The sequence below is a fragment of the Lichenostomus cassidix genome, chromosome 26 (genome assembly GCF_008360975.1).
Source record: "Lichenostomus cassidix isolate B80296 chromosome 26, HeHo_3.0, whole genome shotgun sequence".
NCBI classification, from domain to species: domain Eukaryota; kingdom Metazoa; phylum Chordata; class Aves; order Passeriformes; family Meliphagidae; genus Lichenostomus; species Lichenostomus cassidix.
Window position 1 is genome coordinate 2,874,614 of NC_139506.1, and position 20,320 is coordinate 2,894,933.

Sequence of the window (20,320 nt, forward strand, 5' to 3'; positions counted from 1 at the left end):
CCCGTGTCACCCAGAAGCCTGGCAGGGGGACAGCAGAGGTCAGCAGGGAGGGAACCCTCCCGGATCCCCACCCCAAACACGTCTGATGCCAGACCTGGTGCCTCAGTGCCAGCTTTCCCAGCTGCAGGTGCTGTCGGGTGGTGATGGCACTGCCAAAATTGGGGAACTTTGGCAGAGGCTGGCGGAACTGTCCCCGGATGCTGCACCCAGAGAGCCACGGTGTCACCCTGCCACGGTGGCGTCAGGGGAGGGGATGGGGAAGGCTGTGGCAGCAGTAAGTGGCTTCCTTCATACAGCGTGTACCTGCAACAGCCAAGAGCAGGGCGAGTTGTTTTGGAGCAAAGATACCATTTCCTTCCTCTTCAGCCCCGGCCTCATTACGGGGGGGGGGGGATGGGAAGGAGCTCCTGGCTTTAGGAATCAGCCACAGCTGCTGCAAAAACCAGCAAGACCAGCCCTGGGGCCGGAGGGAGCAGGATTGGATCCATCCCACCCGCCTGGCTTCTGCAGCTGGAGTGGGGTGACTTTTTCCCCCACCACCCCTTCCACCACTCCTGGGGCGGGCGGAAGCAGATTAGCACAGAGGAAGCACCGGTGAGGAAACCAAATAAAAGTCAAATTACCCTACAAACAGCCCCATCATGCCAAGGAAGCCGTGGGAGGAGGATTGCAGCACATTCCCCCTGGGCATCCCAAAACCCCCTGGCATCTCCCAGGGGACCAGCTCTCCTTTCCTCTGTCTCCCACTCCCGGCTCCGTGCCCCCAGCACCAGCCTGTGCCATCCTCTGTCTCGCCAGCCCGAGCACGAAGAACAAAGTTTCGCCCTTTCCGACCACTGTCGCCGAGCCCCGGGGCTGTGAAAAGCTCCCCCAGGCCAGCAAAGCAGGAGGCAGAGCCGCGGTGCTCCAAGGAGGATCCGGTGGGAAAGCTCGGGAAGGCGGAGAGCTCCTACCTTTGAACCACCGCTCTTTGCCCTCTCGCCACGAGTGCTATCGTGGGCACGTGGCAGCTCCCGGGAGGTGGCGGCCACCTCTGGAGTGGGACAAGGATGCCATGAATAAATTAAGCTGCCCTCAGGAGGAGGGGGCCGGTGGCAGAGGGGGCGTGGAAAGGGGTTATTTAAGCGTGGGTTGAAATTTTGGCTGGTAAGACTGACTTCTAGCTGGATTTCAAGTTCAGTCTCACTCAGGGCTTTCCCGACACCAGAACGTGCCTTGCAAAGCAGTTCTGCAGGTCACCTTCCCTCCAACCTCTTCTGCAAGTCACCTTCCCTTCCAGCATCACAGTCAGGAAATCCGGGCATTTTAACCACTTCCTTCCTGGACAGACATTGATAAGGCACCCAGCGGGGCACAGCAGGGGTTGGCACCCATCAGAGTGGCAGCGTGGGGACAGAGGACATGACAGGGCTGTGAGACCTGGGGACAGATTTCTCCTCTTCCCCTGATTGCTGCTAGCAGGACAGGATAAGCCTGGGGAAACTGAGGCAGTGCTGCAAACCTCCCCAGAGAGTGCAGGTGTGCTGTCCCATCAGCCACTCATCTTTCTGCCACAAAGGCTGCCCAGGCAGCACTGTCTGGCCAGGAACCAGTGCCCCATGCAGATGGGTTGTCCCCCAGGAGCTCATGTCACTGCAGTGGCACCTGCCAAGGTCACCACACAGCAGCCACGGGGAGATGGGGCAAAGGCAGCTGCTCAGGCTGGAAGCATCTACTTCAGCCTCAGCAGCTCCTGGCTCTGAAAAAAACCCATCTCTCAGCCTTGATTCCCACTGGACATGATTCCAGGGGAGCGTGCTGCCTGGGAAAGCTTTCCAGCCCCTACTCTTTGGCAGGGAGGCTCGGAGGAGGCAGAACAACAAGCCTTGTGTTACACAGTTTCCTACAGAAAGGATTATCCTGCCAGCACTCTGGCACACTCAAAACCCCCTGACAACTGCAAGCAAGGTCAGAAACTCCTAGGAAAACTCAGTTCCTGCAGATTCGATGCAGAAACACAGCTTTCAGCCCACAAATGCCAGCGGGAGTGAAGGAGGGCACAGTCTGAACTAGGCTGCCTCTGCTCTCCCCATCAAAGCCTTTCACATTTCTTCCCTTAACAGTGTTCTGCAAGCAGGAGGGAGGAGCGGGGGGTTGCAGCCAGCCCTGACTCATCTGTCGGCTTTGGTTGGCTGCAGACATGCCTATGGGGACATCACCCGGGTGTCCCCAAACCCACAACACCAGGGCTGGAACATGGGGAGCACCCCTGGAGCAGGGACACCCCATGCTGCTTTGCAGGTCAGGGTCTCCCCCTTGCCCTTGCATGCAGAGATGCAGCCTCTTGGGAGAAGGTGGGGGAAGCTGCTTAGGAGCTCACATGTCTTCCAGGCACATGGAAATGGGGTGGGAAAGGACACGGCTCCAGAGCTAATGAAAGATGGGAGGATTTTCAGCAGGACGCCTCACCAGTGTGGACGGGCTGTTCCGGATTTGGGATCCAGCCTGGAGACTGCAGGCCAGGCTGCTGAGCTGGGATGGACCCCTCGAAAGCCCTTCCAGCAAAAGGCCAGTGGGCAGGATGGAGAGTTTCAGTGACCACCCAACAGCTTGGCCAAAGCCCTTGCTTTCAAACACCAGCTGAGCTGGGAGGCTGCCAGGAAGGGGTTGAAGGCACTGGAAGCTCTTACAAGTGTTGTGCTCAGGAGAAACATCCCAGGTGTGGGACTAGGCAGGGAGACCACCTTGGCCAACCCTGCAGAAACTTGCCTTGATTTGGGTGGGTTTTAACCCTTGGAGGGAGGGAAAAATCCCTGTCAGCTCCTTTGGTTTGAGGCAGGGATGTGGGTGCTTGAGAACACCCCAGTTTTGCAAGGCCCCAGCGTGGAGCTATGGGGAGAAGGGCTGAGCAGAGGGGACAAACCTGCATTGCCCTTTGCCAGGGATCCACACACCACAGCCTGGCCACATCCCAGGGAGCCCTGGGCACAGACAACACTTGGGGAGCAGCAAACGTGCCCCCCTATTTTTGCTGCTCAGCCTGCCCCATGCCCAGCACCAGCCCCATGAGGGACCTGCCTCTTGCAGCTGAATTTTGGTAAAAAGAGGAAGTCTCGTCACGGGCAAACTTCACACACCACATCCTTTTCTTCCTCCTGCTTCCCCTTCACTCCAAACCAGAGACATCCTCACGGTGATGCCACAAAGCATCCCTCAGGGATCTTAACAAAGCTCTTCCCACCCCATCCTACTCATCACTGGGAACACTGGTGGCTCTGGGAATGGAGTGGAGGAGGAGGAGGAGCAGGGACTGTTATTTTTTCCCTTTGTCCCAGGGGCAGCAGAGGTCAGGGACTGGGGGGAAAACAGCGAGGATGGAGCTAGGGGACCCCGCTGCCTCCGGGCGAGGGGTCAGGGGGAGAAAAAGCACTACCCTGCCACGGAGCGTCCCAGGGACTCGCAGGACAGGGGTTCGGGGGGCTGAGCCCTCCCCAGCCCCGCAGAATCACCCCTCAGTGTTGTCACCCCGTCCCCGCCTTGCGCAGCGATGCTCCCGGCCAGGCGGGCGGAGGGGAGCGGCCGGCGGGATGCTGGCACCGGGCAGGGGGACACGGGGCTGGGGGGCAACAGAGCCCTGATCCCCCCGCGCCCAGGGATGCTCTGCCCATCCCCACCCTCCACTCACCTCCACAGCCCCCCGGAGGGGGAAACTGAGGCACGGACCGGGGCGTGGGGAGGGACCGGAGCTGGGCGCAGCCAGACGACAGCGAGCAGGAAACGAGCTCCGGCTCCGCAAGCAGCAGCTGCCGGCCGGCCCGGCCCTCCTCTCCTTTGCCCTCCCCTCCTCGGCCTTCCCCTCCCCTTGCCTGCCCGACCCTCCCCGCGGCCGGGGGGACCCGGGCCGGGCGGTGCCGGGAGAGGGGCGGTCCGCGCTGCAGATGGTGCGCCGGGAGGTTCGGAGCGGCGGGAGGAGCGCAAGCCCAGCTGGGTTTTTCTGTATTTTAGGGTGAGAAACCAGACTTTTCGCCAGGCAAACAAAAAGATTCGGGTGAGGACGGCAAACCTCTTCTCGCCCCGCCCCCGCCGCTGTGCAGAAAGCGGCCAGGAGGGAGTTGGGGACACCGGAGGGTCCGGGGCGGGGGGACCAGCTCCGGACGACCCGGACCACCACAGCTCGCACGGAAACTCCTGGGATTATATTTCCCTCTGGTGGGAGTGATCCTAGTGGGGCGAAGGTACCTTGGGGCGGGCGGGGGAAGCCCCCGAGGTCACCGAAGATCGCTGCTGGCCGGATGCTTTTTGGGGTTTCTGGTGGCGATGTCCTCAGGGTGCCGCTGGACATTTGTCATGTCCTGGGACGGCTGTCACAGCAAGGGGCTCGCGTGCTGTGACGCATGGGGACAACTTGCCACAAGACTGTGGACGGTGACTCAGGGACACGGGGCGAGCAAAGGGGCGTTGGCTACGTTGGCCACCGTTGAGTCACCCGCGGCACTGCCGGCGGCTACGGCGAGCAGGGTGAGCAGCCTAGCACCTCCATCCCTCTCTTCTGCAGCCCCCTCGGGCTTCTTGCTAGGGATCCTGGTGCAGAACCCCACACTGGTTTTGGTCCCTGCAAAGCTGCTGGGTGTGGATGCAGTGAAGCCCACCCGTGTTTCAGGGCCGTGAGAGGCTGGGGTGGACACGGAAACGGGGCAGCTGAGTCAAACCAAGTGCTTTTTTCTCAGGCCTCGGGAACAGCTCCCTCTGTTTGTGAGCACTTTGCGGCGCCGTGGGAAAGGCTGGACACAGATCTGCACCTTCCAGCCCCAACATTGGCCCCCGGGCAGCAGCAAGTTAGGTCTGAATTACAGCAGGGACTGAGGGCACGTGGTGGCACCGAGGGACACAACTCTAATGCTGACCCACAGCTGTGGGCAGCCCGATCTGTCCCCAGCACAGGTGAGGGCACACCTGCACCCCTCAGTGTGCTGAGAACAGGCAACTCACAGCATCAGTGAGAGCTGCTGCAGCTCCCTGAACCCTTCATGCTAATATGGAGGTGCCAACGATACCATAGATCCTACCAGAGGATGTTTCCCCTGCTCTGTCATTACAATTCCCCCATTTTTCCTCCCATTTTATTCTATTTTTTTGGTGTGTTAGGGTGTGGGGAAGGAGCAGCAATGCCTCCCAGCTCCCCTCCCTGGTTCAGCTAGGCCTTGGATGATGCTGCAGAGTGCAGCCGCTGCAACTCCAGCACACGGACGAGGAGGAGGAAGGCGATGCTCAGGAGAAGCAGCCAGAAGAAAACCCAGTAGTGCTGCGGGAAGAAGAGCCATGGACGCCACAGCTCTGCTGCAGACCCCTTGGACCTGGGGAGAAGGTGACAAGGGACACTCATCATTCTTGGGAGAGAGCACATCCCACCTCCACCCCAGCTGGGCACAAGGAGGATGTTTAATTCAGCCCCAAACCTCACTGGCCCTTTTACAAACCCGAGTGCAACAAGCCTGGCCAGGGCCTGGGCAGCCCTCAATTCACAGGCAAAACTGGGGCACAGCAGGGCTGAGCTGAGGCAGCCAAGAAACATCCCAGCCTTCCATCCCTAAATCCCCCAGCCCCCTTCCCAAGTGCTGGCTGCCTGGGGACCACAGACGGATGCTGGGCACACTCAGGGTGCTGCTCACGTCAGCCCAAGCTGCTCTGGCTCCTCGTCCCCTGTGCTTTGGCCTCTGCCATCTGCCTCGGCCGCCAGCTTCCCGGTCACAGTGCTGTCCTGGCCCTGTGGCTCCAGTTCACTCCTGGGGAGGGAGAGGACAGGCTCGTGGTGTCCCACGTGGGCCAGTGACAGTGCCATGGCTGCCCGGCCACCCAGCACAGTTACCTCTGGACGCTGGGCCAGCGCTGGGCCCCCTGTGGCTCCGGGTCACCTGCTGGGGCTGCTCGGCTCTCAGGGCTGGCACCTGGCTGGGTATCGAAGGTGGGAGCATCAGTGGGGACCCAGAGCCCTGGCAGCACCGAGAATGGGGACACAGCTGCTGACTGTCCCCGCTGAACACATCCTTACCAAGAGCTGCTTGGGGATGACGGCGATGCTGACTCTGCGGCGGGCAGACCCCTGCAACAGAGGGGCTGGGGTGAGCAGTGTGGCTGCTTCTCAGCTCTTCCTTCCCCATCACCTCCCCAGCACAGGCAGGGGACACCAAGGGACACTGCCAACTCCTGCTGGCCCTGCCGCTACGAGGGGAAGTTGGAAAGCCAGGCAAGGTCAAAGCTAAGAGGTTGTGCCTGTCATTGCTGCTGCAATCCATGCTGGTGGGGCTGCCTAAGCCCTTCCTCTACCTCTTGAGCTACTGGGGAATCGGTGCTGAATTCAAGCTGGTGCTAGAGAACAGCCAAGCCTGTGACTCTTGCACTATGACCCTGCAATGGAAGAAGGATCTGCCTGAGATCTCTTGGACAGGCAGCCCCCAGCTTGCTGGGCACCCTGTCTGTCACCCCACAGCCCCCTGAGGCTGCCCCTACATTTTACCCCATCCTGTCACTTCCAGCAGATCTTCCCTGCAGTGAGCAGCTGGCTGGAGTGGCATTGCTTGGGGACTACCAGGTGTGTGGGGACAGCCAGCTGAGGGAGGGCAGCAGGGCATGGGGAGGCAGTGGCTCCAAGACTCCTGAACTGGGATCAGTTACCTGCTGGAAAGTTCTCTTCAGGGGGTGAGGTCTCAGCCGTGGCTCCACATCATCTGGGAGCAAAGAGAAGCTGCCTTACATCATCCCCCAGCTCTAAGATGGGGCTGATGCACAGACAGTCACAAACTCCTTCCCATTGAAAGCTGTCCTGGCCATGTGCTCTGTGTCCCCTCTGGCAGGGGGACCTGGCCACATGCACAGCAGTGGCACGTGTGGTGTTCATGGACAGAGTCCTTTTTGTGCAGGGGGCCCCACTGCCCCGCATTCCCAGCTGGGTTATGTCTCTCCAGCCACCAGCACCTGCTCCCACGCTGATCTGCTGTCCCACTGTCCCCTCACAACTGTCACCAGCTGCTCCCCTCACCACCCCATCAGCTGTTCCCCACCAATCCTTGACTCTCACACCCCACTGGCTCTGAGGCGCAGGGTCACACTGACCCCCCCAGAGGGGCTGGGGACCAAATCCTGCAGGATTGCTCCGTGCAAACCCCACATATGCCCCGGCGGCAGAGCCCACCTCACCCTGGGTCTCCGCCAGCTGCCGGTTGCGGGAGTTTTGCTGGATCAGGCGCTTCATCTCCTCCAGCTCCGCGTGCTCCCGCATGTGGTGCCGCTTCAGGTTCTCCACGTGCTGCACCATCACCTCTGCTGCCCGGCTCATCCGGGCCTCCTGCAGCCAGGCAGGATGGGGGTCAGGGCCACCTAAAGGAGCCAGGTGTCTGCCAGTCCCTCCCTGTGCATCCCATGCTGCCTCCACCCAGGGAGGGCAGATGCATCCCCTTCCTGCTCCCAAGGGCAGGCGGAGGGATCCCTTGCACCCTGGCAAGGGCAAACACGAGGTCAAGGCCAGCATCACAAGGAGGAGGGACAAACACCAGCAAGCCCAGGGATGTGTGCCCAAACCCAGCCACAGCACCCTGCATAAGTCCCAACCCTGGCAGGGAGCCCTGGCTGCTCACAGACCTGGTGTACAGCCCCCAGCTTCTCTGCAGCGCTGGTTGCCCTCTCCACAGCCGCTGACAGCACGGCCAGGTTGTGCTGCAGCTGCTCCAGCGTCTCCTTGCAGCCTGCATTGGCACAGGATTGGCCCAGCCTCTGTAGGGGGAAAGGATGGAGCTGCTGGAGCTGGACTTTGAGTTGTCCAAACTCCTCTGGGGCTGGATGGTCCCAGCACGTGCCAGCCCCTTACCCTGGTGCCCACCTACCTCCAGGGCAGCTCGGCACTGCCCCAGCTCCTCCTGGATATTCTCCTCTGCTGCATCCCGTGCTCGTTTCTCCACTTGCACCCGTTGCTGCAGGGTGAACATGTCACAGCGAAAAGCCAGGGCGAGGTGGGCAAAGGCTGCCTGTGGGATGGGGAGGGGAGAGGTGGGACATGGGGGCAGAAGGGAAGCCACCAGGGCCACGTGCTGCTGTCCCCAAGGCACAGACAGACCTCCCAGTGTGCCTCCAATCAGAGCAGTGCTGAAGATAATTAGCACTTTCCCTGCCCCAGCACCCACTAGGCTGCTGCATGCTGGGGACAGTCCCTTGAGATGCCAGCCCGAGGAGACACATCCCCCAGGCAGCCGATAGCACATGGAAATCTTGAGCCCTCCTGGCAAGAGCACGAGCCAGGCAGACGCCAGCCCTCGCTGCGGGTCCCGGCTGACGGCTGAGCCTGACTCAGCCCTGGCACTCGCAGGGAAATTATTTTTATTAGTGTGGCTCCTGCCGCCTCCCCGGCTAAGGGCGCTCTTCAACAGCTGCAGAGCACTTTGTGGGATTGCTGGGCACACAGAGGACAGACTCATGGAAATGCAGCTGCCTCCAAATGCCAAAAGCATCTCTGGAGAAGGGTTTATAAGGTGGCTGCCAGGGGACTGCGGTGCCTGAAGGAGCAGGGCACTGCCATGGGACTGTGAGCCAGCAAGGTGTCCATCCCTGTGTCCCCCTTCCCCAGCCCACCCGTGGCCCCCAGCAGCCCTCACCTCCAGATCCTGCTCTGTCAAAGCCACCCTGCAGAAAGAGAAGTGCTGTCAGGGATGGAGGCATCATGGGGGCTGCATGCTGAAAATGCCCTTGTTCTGCTCCCAGGGGTGTCAGCTACCACGAGAAGTGGGAAGCCAAGTGCCCATTGTGTGGACAGCAACTCTTGTGCAATGGAAAAGGAGGAAAGTGCAATCTCTGAACTGTGCTGTGCCCTGGGACCCCCCTGTCCTGCAGTCCCCAGAGGGATGCAAGGTGTTCACTGCTCTTACCTGTGCAAGCCTAGTCTGTCCAGCACCGAGAGCTCACTGGGGAGACTCAGCAGTGGCTCCTCCAGGGTTTCTGCATCTGCAGGACAGCAGTGAGGCCACAGGAGAGCACATGTGAGGGTTTTCCCTTGGCCTTCCCTCATCCCTCTGCCCTCCTGTCTTGGCAGAGAGCAGGTGGCCATGTTGTGGAACCATGCCAATCCTTCCCCCAGCACCAGGGGGTTTTAGGTCCCCCCAGGCCAATGTCCCCTTCCCCATGTCCCCACCAAGGGAGATGATCCCCATCAGAACATGTTGCTCCCAGGCTCGTCCCCAAATACTTCAAGCCTTCCCCAAAGGGGACCTGGCTGGGATGTGGGATGGGGACTCACCTACCTTGTTCTGTCCTGTCACTGTCCCCAGGGTGCACAGCCTGCTCCTGCATGGCCCTGCCTGGCTCCTGAGAGGCACAAAGGTGCTGTTGGAGCAAACCTCTCCCAGGTGCTGCACAGCATCCCGAAAAGCCCAGCACAGAGGGGCTGAGGGCCTGGCTGAGCCCAAAGGACCAGAGAGGGAAGGATCCCCCCACTGTTGCCCTCCCTCCTTCTCACCTCGCTGACTTGCTCCACGCTCTGCTCCCTCCTGGCCAAAACTCCATCTGGGTGTCCCTGGGGACTGCTCATCCTGCCTGGGGACAGAGAGGGTGGTGGGAGCTGGGCAGCAGGAGAGACCCCCAAAACCCTCACTGGCACTTCTGCAGCCTGCAGGCTCCCAGGGGACATGAGCTGGCAGGTATTCCCCAAAATATCCCTGTGGGATTAAGGGAGCTGCAGCTAAACTGTTCCAGGGCAGGGGGAGGAGGGCAAGGGATCCGGTGCAGAGGGTGGGTTGCAGCTGCTGAGGCAAATCTAGGGAATGGGGTCCCGGGGCTTGAAGTGGTTGCAGGCAGGTGCTGCCAGGCCAGGGGACATCCTCCTGCTGCTTAGGGAGGGAGGGTGGAAAACCCACCCTTTGGACCCCATTTCCCCCCGGGCTGCCCTTACCTTCATCCGGAGATGTGAGGAGCCCGGGCAGCTCTGCCTGCTGCTCCCTGTGGAGGGAATCCCGGGTAAACCCTAAAGAAACTCAGGAAGCATCGGCAACATTTCACCCCCAACTCCCCCCAGCCCCCTCGGTGGGGCTGGTCCGGACCTGGGTCCTTCCCGAGCATCCTCCGCAGCCTGCTCCGTCCCCGTCCCGCTGCACCCCGGGCGAGCCACCCCCTCCGCTCCTGCCCCTCCTGCCGCCGCAGAGCCGCCACAGAGGACCCGCCGAAGCCGTTTCCAGCCAGCAATGAGTCACCAGCCCACTGCCGTGCTTTGCCTCAGCACTGCCTTTTTTTATTTTTTTCTTTCTGCCCTGGCTGCCAAGCGGACTTCACTGCCTCTTCCAGCATCACAACAAACCCAGCTGCCGACAGAGCCCAGGCACCATCTCACATCACCCCCACGGGGATGGCAGGCCCCCCTAAAAGCGCACTGGGATCGGCTTATCACCCCAAAATCCTGTCCTGGGTGCCAGAAAGTCTGGCAGCTCTGTAGCATCCCTGCTGCACGGGATGCTGGAGGCCAGTGGGGATGGCAGGTCACCAGCACGCGGGGACACAGCGGCTGCTGTGCAAAGAGCCCTCTGGTGCCCTGGGAGAGGGTCTGAACCCCCAAACTTTTACCCCTGGCTCTGGAAAGGGCTACAACAGGGCTTTTCCCTCACCTCCCAGCAAGCATGAGAGGCTGTAGGAGAAAGAGCCACCATGCCAAAACGATGCTCAGTGCTCCTTGCCCTGGCACTGCCATCGCTGTCCCATCCTTGCTAGCACCCCAAGAGTCACTGGGTGAGCTTTTTGGGGACATACCTGAGAGGTGAGGGGCTGGGTCGGCAGCTTGTCCTCTGCCGCTGTCGCCGCCGGCGCCCCTGGGCTTGTCCCTGTGTCTCCTCCTCCCCCTGTCCCAGCGAGGTCCCTTCGAGTGGCTTCATCTGTGAAGTGCAGAGGCTCCAGGACCAGCACACCTATCGTGAGAGACCCACATTAGCTGCGCGCAGATGGAGAACGCCTCTAAATGTTATATTTTTAAAGCGTTTTCTCACCCAGCAGGAGCTTCGAGCTCCTCTGCTTAGCGTGGAGGCATCTGTGGGAAAAGAGGTGGGGAGGACCCACTGTGATTCGGGAGGAGGCTGGTGGGATCTGGGCGGGCATGGAGCGAGGCAAATGAGAAATTCAATACAAGCCTCATTTCTGGGCAGTGCTGAGGGTGGACTTTCCTGCCTGCCACCCCCATTTCCTTCCCCCGGGACAATCCTCGTTTTGGGTTTGTGATGTTGGGTCGTCTCCATAGGGGGAGGTAAATTTGCAGCCACCAAACAGTGCGAGTACCCAGTGTAGAGTGGGATTGCAGACAGGGCAATCACCGAGCTCCCAGAGAGACAAACATAAAAGATTTCCAAGTCTAAAGGAGCTTGGGCAACTCATTTAAGCTGTTTTCCAATGTTTAAAGAATCAAAGATGCACAAAGTCCACAGAATCCATCTCCCAGCCCAGGGCAAAGTCACTGTGCAGGAAGGACTGTCCCACAGTGACTCCTCGGAGGCACATATGGGACAAAAGGGGAATTTTTTTTGTCTAGGACAGGAGATGCAGGAGAGGTCTAGGGGGACAGAGAAGCCTCATGTGCTTGGCCAAGCTCAGTCTAGGCCACCCCAGCACCAAGCAAGGCCATCACCCAGCTCCCAGAGCTGCTCAGCCCTGATGAAGGTGTAAAAAGCAGCACTTGGCACCTGTCAAAGCCAGCCCATTTCACACCTATACACAGGGAATTGTCGCTGACACCTCCACCCAGGGCCTCGGGAGCCCCCAGGCAGCAGGAATCAGCCAAACTCATCACACCAGCAAGCATCAGAGTCCTCGGAGGGCTGGTCGCTGCTGCAAAGTGCTCAATCCATCACAGCCACGGCAGACCCTGTAGGCTGCTGCTTTCCCACTGCTCTGACAGCCTCACAGACACTCGCTCCTTATCTTTGTGTTGCAGATGGAACAGATACGAGGCACGCAGCGGGTTTAGCATAAGGAACCCCCTGGGAAGCCAGACCGGGCGCTTTCCCTCAACTCGGCGACAACCAAACGCTCCCCGGGGCATCATTACCTGCCTGAACTCCTCTCAAGCAGCCGAAGGCAGATGCTGGGGCCACCCAGCTCGGAGCCGGCACTCAGCTCTGTTGGGCCCCCATCAGCCCCGGGAGGGGCTCAGGGGACACGGCGTGGCAGCAGTCGGGGGTGCCGGAGCCCCGCACGGTGCTCGCTGCCCGCGGCTGAGCCTCCCGCAGGGCAGAGCCACCGCATCTGCGGCAGCCGGAGCTGCCAGGGGCGAGCCCGAGGAGAGAAGGCCTTTAAAGGAGATGCATGAGAGCGGCTGGGAGCTCCCCGCGCGGGCCAGGGCGGGCAGAGTGGTCTGCAGGTGGCCAGGAAACCTCTGCTTTTGGTGCGGGGCCAGCCAGACCCTGCAGCCGCTCCGGGGAGGTGACAGAGCTGGGGAAGAGCAGGGCTGCTCCCTCCGTGCCTCTGCAGAGCAGGGCAGAGCTGAGCCTCAGCATGGCCCTGGCAGGAGGCTCAGAGCAGGGTGGTGGTGCTCAGGAGGGATGAGGGATCCCCCCGTGCTTTCATGGGGGGCACAGCACCAGGCTGAACCAGGATGGCTGATGAGGAGCCCCTGTAGCATCTTATTTGGTGATGCAGGGAAGCTGTTTGGCCCAGGATCCCCATACCTCCTGGCCCTCTCAGCAGCCCCGCCTTCCCCCCAGCCTTCCCCCATTGCCCCATCCCCACCCCAATCCCTTTGCTCAAATCCATCACATCCTCTAAAGCCGCTTTCTTCCCCTAATGAGCTTACCCCGAGTCGGACTCGATGTTCAGCACTACCAGGACGCACCTGCTGTCCCCACCACGCCCAGGAACCCCAATGGACCCTTTGGGGTCTGCAGACCTCTCAAGCCCTGAGAGGGCAAACAGCACCTCCTGGCCTCTGCCCCACCTGCCAGAGTGAGCCCAGAATGTGGCCCCAGGGGTTACAAAGCAAGGGGAGTGGAGGATGGACACCTTTGCAGAGCCCCAGCTTCCTCCGTGGGAGCAGCAGCTGCCAGCAGGCAGCAGGTCAGGCTCCATGGGCTCTGCTCTGGTGTCCTGGCAGGGGACACAGAGCCAAGGACACCATTGGTGCCTCTATTCCCTCCCACACTCAGGGGAGGATCAACAAGAGGCAATGCCCCTGCTCACAAACCATCCCGTTCAAAGAGCCTCTAGACGCATTTACTAAAAGCACACAGGGATTTTTAGGCATTCTTATCTTTAACCTGGGAGCATCTAAATTGTGACTGCAATCTAGGTATCACAGAGCCTCAAACAAGGAAAAGCAGCCCAGATCCCCTCACACAGACCTGTACAGCGGGGAGGAACAAGACCCTGCTGGGAGATCTCCTGCCCAGAGTGGTGAGTGACAACACGTGGCTGCAGGCTCTGGCTTTGTCCCCTGTCCTCCTTCCAGCAAGGTCCCTCACAGCAGCTACAGCAACAGCATCTTCCAGGGCTGCTGAAGCTGAGCTGGAGCTCAGATCACAGACAGTGTGGTCATCTGGATTATCCACTTCTTGGAAGAAAGCTGCTCAGACTGACACTGGCTGCTACCACTGATGTGGCAAGCACGATTTACAGGTCTGTGCAGGGGCCCAACCACAAAGCAGCACCCCAGCCCTCCCTCAGATTCACCTTTCTGTGGCCCTGGCTTCCCCAGCTGACAGGGACCTGGCAGCCACCAGGCTACCCAAGAGACAACATGATTCTCTTCTTATGATTAAAAGGTTGTTGGCAAAAAATCCCAGAGAGATGAGAAGGAAAAGTGCTCTTTCTTTTTATTCAGTTGTAAATCCCAAGTTAAAAAAATAAATATTGCTGAGCCTCCCCAAGAGCAGTTCAGCCTCACAGCTGGGTGTCACAGCCCCAAGGTTTTCAGGCAGAACTGCATCAGCATGTTGGGGATTATACACATGAGATTAACAGGCTGTCACTGGACCTGCAGTTACCTCTGTCTGGTGTTTAACACCCCCTGACTCCATGCCTCTTTGCCCACCCCAAAGAGGTTCTCTGCTGCCTGATCACAGCCCCACCATGGCACTTGGGGGTGGAGGGATCACCTTGAAACTGGTTAAAAAATCACTGTGGAGGACGTGAAGGCAGCAGAGGGGATAGACAACCCATGCAATTGCATATAATAAATTTCCTTTAAAAAAACCCCAAGGACTACTAGGCCAGAAAGCAAATTTCCCTCTGTACCATGGAGAAAGTAAAACCATAAACAGAAAAGGAAGCAGGTAAGGAACCACTGTCAAGTATCACAAGTAAACTGGCAGAAAATCACACTCTGCCTTCTACCTCCAGCCTAGGAAAGGTCTCAGACAAACCTCCAGACCATTCCCTCCACCAACACCACTGTTAAATCAGGACAAGGACAGAGCCAGTCCTGGCACTCCTCTCACCCTTGGCCAACGCTCTGCTGAACTATAAAATGTGACTGATGTTTCATGCTGCATCCACCTCTCTGCACTGCTCAGGATGGGTTTTAAAGTTCTTGAGAGGGTCAAGAGGAGTCAAAAGTAAACTTTCTGTGCTGGTGCTGCCAACCTCCATATTAGCAGTCTTCCACCAGCAAGTGCTGTGTCTCCAGGGTTTGCTCCCAGTTCTCCTCACATGATTTATTATCTGCATCTACACCTCAGAAGAACCCACAGCACACAACAGGCTCCAGCCAAGAGCAAAACCAGGGCTAAGAAAGCTCTTTTCACAAGCGGTCACCTCCATGTGACAACCACTGGGGACAATGACACCGAGGTCACTTGGTAGAAGCTCTGCAGGGAAACTGCAAAGATCAGAGCCTGCTACCTAATAAAGCCAGAAGAGCAGGCTTAGACCTTGATGATCATGGCACAATTTCTATTTATGTCATATTTTGGGCAGCCCTACAATAGCTTCACTACACTCAGCCACTAACTTGCTGGAATGCAAACACATCAACAATCCAGCTCCCTAGAGGTTTCTGTCCTCCAGCTAATGCGGACTTTGAAGCCTCATCAGTCCTCTGTCACCTAAAATAGCTTAAGAGACTCTTATATAAAGAAATCTGTGCTCTCAGCCTTAAGAGTGTCACCTAATGGTTCAGAGTTTCCTTCCTCTGGCTGGATGTAAACATTAGCAAGCAAACCTGAAGCAGTCACATGTCACACCTGGTATGTTGTAATTCCCCTTCTCCCTTTGTAGATGTTTATGGCTTTTTATATAGCTCCTGAAGTATGCAATTCTTCAAAACCTCCATTAAAACCCTAGCACTACCACTCTACCCACTCTCTCCCATCCTTTTCTTCCCAGTTCTCAGGTCAGGAGGTGCCTAGATGAGGTTTTCAGTGGGTATTTTCAAGAATACAGGATAGAACTTTGAGCAGAGCACTTTCTATTAGGGCAGTGAGAAGTGCCATTATCACCAGAAATGTGTCACACACAGCAGGGCCCCTTGCAGGCCTGGCAAACAGGAAAGAAAGGTGGATTTAAAGCAGAACATTCAAGTTTTCCAGATAAATTCAGCTGGAATTCAGCTAAATCCCACTCTCTTGCATCCAGAGGTCTGTAAATCCCAGCAGATCAGATACACAAAGCAGCAGTGCAGCCTGCACCACTCTGAAAGGAGTGGACAGTGCAGGAATGTGGATGTGCACAGAGCTCTTGCCTCGGAATGAGCCAAAGTAAAATCATGACAGTGAACTAAGTCCAGAATTATCAACTTCATGCAGCCTCAATGTCTGTCCCAGTTCAGTGACGTGTTTTGGGCAGTAAGAACTTAGACACACCCCCATGGGTTGTGTCCTGCCTGGCCCCCACAGCCCTGCCTGCCACCATCATGGGAAGGCTGGGTCACCTCCTTGAGCGTGGCTGGGCCCAAGGGAGAACAGACACAGAAACATCTGGAAACACATTAATTGCTCAACCAAGACACCTCTGAGCCCCAGGGAGTGTGGGGGCTGGGGTGGCACTGCCCACCAAGAGCCCCTCACACCACCTCAATCCACAGGTGCTGCCCTGGGTGCTCTGTGGGGAACAGACCCTGCTTGTAGGGTCCCACCTTGCTGGGGGAACCCAGGGAAGGCTGACTTGTGGCTGCTGCTAGGCAATGAGTGTCCTCCATGCAAGGAAGCTGTCACCTCATGATCCCCTTTGGTGCTCACCTGAGAAAAGAAGACAGAAATCCAGAGGAGGAAAGCCACTGCCATGCACACGATGGCACAGTTCCATCATGGCTCTGGCACAGCTCTGGCATGGCAGCCGTGGCACCTGCTGGTTGCCCATCCCCAGGGCAGCCCAGGGGGCAGAGCCTGCCATCCCCCAAGGCAGGGAGCCCTGTCCCCACCTCACCTGGCCCCTTCCAGCACAGCCTGCAGTGATTTCTTCAGCGCCGCGTTGCTCCGATCCAGGACGGCAGCCAGACTGCTCCGGTGAGCTGCGGTGACCTGGCATGGAGGCAGCACGAGCTCAGAGCCCTGGCCCAGGGTCCTGCTCTGCCAGGAGCCCACCCCAGACCCCCGGGCCAGGCCTCAGGCTGGCTGCAGCCCTGGCTGGTGGCTCAGCAGGAGGCAAGCCTGGCCTCACCCACCTGGCCCTGATACACCGTGAGCACAGCCGTCACCAGCTTGGCGTAGTTGAGTGATGTGGCAAAGGCTGGGGCCTGCTGGCACAGAGTCAGGACCAGGAGATCCAAGAGCTCAGGGGGTAGCGCCTCCTGGAAAAGACCCGGGAGAGGGTAGGAGAGCTGATCCTGGCTCCAGCACTGCTGGAGTCAACAAGGAAACCTGTGGCACGAGGTGAGCCTCTCACCTGCCGCCCCAGCACAGCCTGCAGCACTGGCAGGAGCTTCTCTGACAAAGGCACCTCCAAGACTTGGCTGGAAGGACAGTGAAGAGCAAAAGTGCTGCCCCACAGCCCTGCTGGTGCTCCTGGATGGCTGCAGCCAGCTGGATCAATCCAGGCAGGCGTGAGGCTGAAGCAGAGCTGCCAGCCCTGTAACCCACCTCAGCACCAGCTGCACAGAGTGTGGCTCCAGACACTCCTCCACCAGCTCACACATCAGCTTGGTCTGCTCAGCACCTGCAAGAGCAAAGCAGCAGGGGAGAACTTCCAGAGGCTGCCAAATTCATGGGGGATGTGCCTGGCACCTCTTCACATTGGTGTTTGTCCCGATCAGGACAGGCAGAAACCACACAGTGCCCCTAATCCTGTTTCCTTTGCCCATCTGCAGCAAGGGTTTAAGTAGTACCAGTCTCTGGGAAAAGGGGATGCTACTGTGGCTGGGGTTCACCCTCTCCTCACACCAGTTCTGGCCCCAGCATTAGGAGCTGTCAGGAGCCCTCCAGTCATAATGGTATGGGATTTGTCCTTTGGAAAAAATGAAGCTGGAAGCAAGTCTGGCCAACTCTCCCACCTCCTCTCAGGCATCTGTAAATGCATTTCCCATCCCAACCCCCAAGTGCTCACCCACCCAGAAAAAAGCAGCCCCATGCCTCCATGGTTCCTAACACACATTCCCCTGTGACAAACACCTCCCAGGAGACAGCACTCTGCAGCTGGGGCCACTCTCCAGCTCCCAGAAGTAGCCACATCTCCCACAAGCCCACCACACCTTCCCCTGGCTCCTGCAGCACTGCAGCCACCAGCACACGGCAGAAGGGATGGGAATACTCGGAGCAAAACGAAGTGAGGGCAGCCATGAGGTGTCGGGAAGGCGGCTGGGTGAGGGACAGGACCTAGGGATGGAAAAGAAAGGAGGTGAGGACAGTGGAGAGGGAAACAGGGAGCAGGAAACCTCTGTCACCCTGGCACATACTCGCTTCAGGAAGAGCTGCTCTGCCAGGATGGCTGCGCTGGTGTAGCTCAGGTCAGGGCTCAGCCAGCTGCAGAAACGCACCAGGAAGGGCTCTGGGCACGTGGAGAGCTGGAGGAAGGAGCATAGCCCCTCGAGCTGGGGGTGGCAGAGGAGATAGGACATTAGGGACAGCAGCAGGACCCCTGCAGTGGCTGCAGCAGGGCTGCTGGGGCTCACCTGGCTGGCAGAGCAGCTGTTCAGGATGCTCAGCTCAGGTGGGGCGCTCAGCTCAGAGTGCTGGAGGGAAACAGAGTCCTGAGTAATGCACCAAACAAACCAACCCAGAAAACACAGCTCCAGGGCACATCCCTTCCCCTCGTGTGGATCAGCACTGAGCCCACAGGCTGCCCTTATACAGCAAGGGTCAGGCAGATATTGGTATCCCAGCCCAGAGGAGGTGACAACAGGTTTTTTTACCCCCATCAGCTGACCCTGTGAAATCCACCTCCTTTTCCACCCCTTCTGAGGCTCTGGCATGACCTCATATAGAGCATCAGCTCCAGGAGAGGGACAGAAGCAACCACTTACACTGGACTCCTGCAGCAGCAGCCTTTTCAGCCTCTGTCCATGCATCTGAGAGAAATGAGAGGAAGGAATGGGAATCAGACTGTAAACATTCACTAGCTGGAAGGGGAGAGCAAACCCTACCCATTACCTGGACAAAGGACTGGACCTCTGCTGCTGGCTCTGTCTGGAAAATCTTCCTGAGCTCCCCAACTGCATCCTGCTGGGAGCTGTCTGGAGCAGCCCTGTCTGTGCTCTGAGCAGATGTGTCCCCTGAAGGCTCCTTGGGCACCTCCTCTGCCACATCCTCACATTCCTGGGGCCCTGGGGGCTCAAACACCACCTCCTCCAGCAGCAACCTCTTTCCCTCTCTCTCATTGTCCAACTCCAGGCTCTCCTCGGATGCTTTCTTGCGTTTCTCACCCTGAGGCACAGAGTCAGGGGCACCAGGCTGCTTGCTGAAGCACCAGTTCAATCTTCTTTGCCCCTCTGGTTTCTTCTGGGCAATTTTCTGGCACAGGCCCCTCAGCTGCTGCTGGCATGAGGAAGACAAGGGAGTGGGAGGTGGGAAGCCCTCCTCTGTCCTTGATCCCTGCTGCAGCAGATTCCCCAGGGTCTGCACCCAGGGATCCACAAGGGAATGCTGCTCCAAGGCCTGGAGCAGCCGCTCAAGGCAGTCCCCTGGCACTGCATCTCGCACCACGAGGAGCAGGGAGAAGAGGTTTCTCTGGCACACAACGGGCAGCAACAGCAGCCGTGGCTTCCTGGGTAAGGGGAGAAACAAAGAGGCAATTCATCAGAGCAAATCCTCATGTCCTGAGTGCAATCTGCCCCGTGGAGCAGAGTCACACAGCACTAGGGAGCAATGAGGAGGCAAAGAGGAGGCAATGAACACATTCACCAGCTTTTGCAGACACAAGCTGGGACACCAGTTGTGTCACCACAAGCTGGGAGACCAGCGGGTCACTGCTATGACCCCACCTTCATGTATGGACCACTGCACGGGGGAAGCAGATGTGCTCTCCCAAATTGTGCACCTGACACCCAAAACTCCTGCAAAACACCGAGTTTTAGAAACGCATCTCACTCACACAGCCAGGGTGTCCTGTGGCCCCTCCAGCGTGGGCTCCTCGGCGCACAGAGCTGCAGTGAGAGCCTGCCAGGGGAACGCCTGCCCCGGTTCCTCTCGGGGCTGACCCCGCTGCAGCACCCGCAGCCCGGCCATCGCCCCGGCAGGGCCGGAGGACAGAGCGTGGAGCAGCAGGCGGCACGGCCGCGGGGAGCTCTGCAGCCAGGGCGGGCAGCGGGGCTCCATCGCTGCCGCAGATGCACGGCCGCCTGAGAGACATGGGGACAGCCGGACATGGTCACACACACGGGGACAGCCGGACATGGTCACACACACGGCGACAGCCGGACATGGTCACATACACAGGGATAGTCGGACATGGTCACACACATGGGGGAGAGCCGGACATGGTCACACCGGGGAGGCACGGAAAGGTCAGGACCTGCCCAGCCGTGCTCAGTGCCGATCCCGGCTTCAACTTCGGGGGCTGCCTTTACCTGCCCTCCCCACCTGGGGATGAGGGAGCATCACTGCGGTCGCAACCGGGCCTCGGTCGCAACCGGGTGGGAGCACTGGGAGCTTCTCCGAGCCCTCCAAACACCCTTCGGTGGCAGCTCCATCCCCAGCCCAAACCTCGCTGCCCTCCCGGAGGCGTTGCTGGCCGGGCTCACCCCGCCCGCCGTGGCTTCGTGACCCCAAGCACTTCCCCGGTCACTGCCGTGCCCCTGGCACCGCCACCCGCCCCCGGGGCAGTCCCGGTCACACTCACGCTCCCGGCTGTCACCGCATCCCCACCGGCTCCGCCCGCCGCCCCGGGTCCGATCGCGCAGCTTCCGGTCCCTCCCCCGGGAAACGCAAATTGACCGCGCGAAAATTTACCATTATGCAAATAG

The 20,320-nt window shown here is 59.1% G+C and overlaps 2 protein-coding genes across 10 annotated transcripts; both read right to left on the reverse strand.

The window, feature by feature from the left end:
* Positions 1–5,097: 5,097 nt before the first annotated feature.
* On the reverse strand, positions 5,098–13,699 carry LOC146426958 (uncharacterized). 8 transcript variants are annotated; one of them, XR_014856610.1, is made up of 15 exons: positions 10,992–12,015; positions 10,759–10,913; positions 9,911–9,957; positions 9,479–9,555; positions 9,264–9,345; positions 8,892–8,967; positions 8,622–8,649; positions 7,857–7,997; positions 7,615–7,746; positions 7,174–7,321; positions 6,652–6,704; positions 6,029–6,079; positions 5,846–5,924; positions 5,649–5,762; positions 5,098–5,333 (listed from the first exon to the last, which is right to left on the reverse strand). XR_014856610.1 is itself a non-coding variant. In XM_085083050.1 (15 exons), exons 2-15 carry the CDS (start codon positions 10,878–10,880, stop codon positions 5,174–5,176), a joined length of 1,314 nt encoding a protein of 437 aa, XP_084939176.1. In that variant the 5' UTR covers positions 10,881–10,913; positions 12,788–13,699; the 3' UTR covers positions 5,098–5,173. The 8 variants fall into 8 exon arrangements, 5 of the variants coding, with proteins under 5 accessions (XP_084939176.1, XP_084939175.1, XP_084939173.1 ...); XM_085083050.1 differs by lacking the exon at positions 10,992–12,015 and adding an exon at positions 12,788–13,699 and having other exon boundaries at positions 5,846–5,928; XM_085083049.1 differs by lacking the exon at positions 10,992–12,015 and adding an exon at positions 12,044–12,628 and having other exon boundaries at positions 5,846–5,928.
* An 81-nt stretch (positions 13,700–13,780) lies between these two features.
* FANCE (FA complementation group E) lies at positions 13,781–19,736 on the reverse strand. 2 transcript variants are annotated; one of them, XM_085083044.1, is made up of 11 exons: positions 19,450–19,730; positions 18,510–19,122; positions 18,383–18,427; positions 18,032–18,091; positions 17,816–17,950; positions 17,612–17,735; positions 17,004–17,079; positions 16,810–16,876; positions 16,589–16,714; positions 16,346–16,445; positions 13,781–16,158 (listed from the first exon to the last, which is right to left on the reverse strand). In XM_085083044.1, exons 1-10 carry the CDS (start codon positions 19,671–19,673, stop codon positions 16,347–16,349), a joined length of 1,569 nt encoding a protein of 522 aa, XP_084939170.1. In that variant the 5' UTR covers positions 19,674–19,730; the 3' UTR covers positions 13,781–16,158; position 16,346. The 2 variants fall into 2 exon arrangements, with proteins under 2 accessions (XP_084939170.1, XP_084939172.1); XM_085083046.1 differs by lacking the exon at positions 17,816–17,950 and having other exon boundaries at positions 19,450–19,736.
* Between the last annotated feature and the right edge of the window lie 584 nt (positions 19,737–20,320).

What these genes read in the sequence shown, in the direction of transcription:
- LOC146426958 (XM_085083047.1), bottom strand. Translation starts at nt 11,237, where the DNA reads ATGGAGACGACCCAACATCACAAACCCAAAACGAGGATTGTCCCGGGG. An exon ending in CAGTGACAGGACAGAACAAG is followed by an intron (nt 8,968 to 9,263) that starts GTAGGTGAGTCC and finishes GCTGTCCTGCAG; the next exon opens with ATGCAGAAACCCTGGAGGAG. An exon ending in CCAGAGCAGCTTGGGCTGAC is followed by an intron (nt 5,334 to 5,648) that starts GTGAGCAGCACC and finishes CCTTCTCCCCAG; the next exon opens with GTCCAAGGGGTCTGCAGCAG.
- FANCE (XM_085083044.1), bottom strand. Translation starts at nt 19,673, where the DNA reads ATGGAGCCCCGCTGCCCGCCCTGGCTGCAGAGCTCCCCGCGGCCGTGC. An exon ending in TGCTGCTGCAGGAGTCCAGT is followed by an intron (nt 18,092 to 18,382) that starts GTAAGTGGTTGC and finishes GTTTCCCTCCAG; the next exon opens with CACTCTGAGCTGAGCGCCCC. An exon ending in TCTGTGCAGCTGGTGCTGAG is followed by an intron (nt 16,877 to 17,003) that starts GTGGGTTACAGG and finishes CTGTCCTTCCAG; the next exon opens with CCAAGTCTTGGAGGTGCCTT.